At 41.1% G+C, this 282-nt stretch overlaps 1 protein-coding gene across 1 annotated transcript in view; it reads left to right on the top strand.

Annotated features, from left to right (window-relative positions):
- Positions 1–81: 81 nt before the first annotated feature.
- The window catches only part of LOC119594634 (meiosis-specific nuclear structural protein 1-like), a gene marked incomplete in the record, with an annotated part of 17,619 nt that continues 17,418 nt past the window's right edge, over positions 82–282 (top strand). Inside the window, 1 exon segment of the mRNA XM_037943683.1 lies at positions 82–164. Coding sequence (XP_037799611.1) covers positions 130–164 — 35 coding nt within the window.

A 282-nucleotide genomic window follows, 5' to 3' on the forward strand; every position in this document is an offset into this window, starting at 1 on the left:
CTGCGAAACTGCATATCTTCTTCACAAACAGAATTAGAAAAGCAGATTTACATATCAACTCCCTGACCCTGAAATAGTAAACAAAGTTTCCTCCCGAATTCAAAGGGTTTGGAGGACCTTCCGTGGGAAATGGAGAAAAGTGGTTGGTCTGCGGCTGCGTTGAGGTATTTAGGCCTTTGGGTTTACTTTTTGGATATTAGATTCCATGTAAACACTTTTATGTGTGTGAAGCAGGTGGTTCTGGCTCCCTTTGCTGTTATTGAAGTTATTGACATTTGACTG

The sequence above is a fragment of the Penaeus monodon genome, chromosome 34 (genome assembly GCF_015228065.2).
Source record: "Penaeus monodon isolate SGIC_2016 chromosome 34, NSTDA_Pmon_1, whole genome shotgun sequence".
In the NCBI taxonomy this organism is placed as follows: domain Eukaryota; kingdom Metazoa; phylum Arthropoda; class Malacostraca; order Decapoda; family Penaeidae; genus Penaeus; species Penaeus monodon.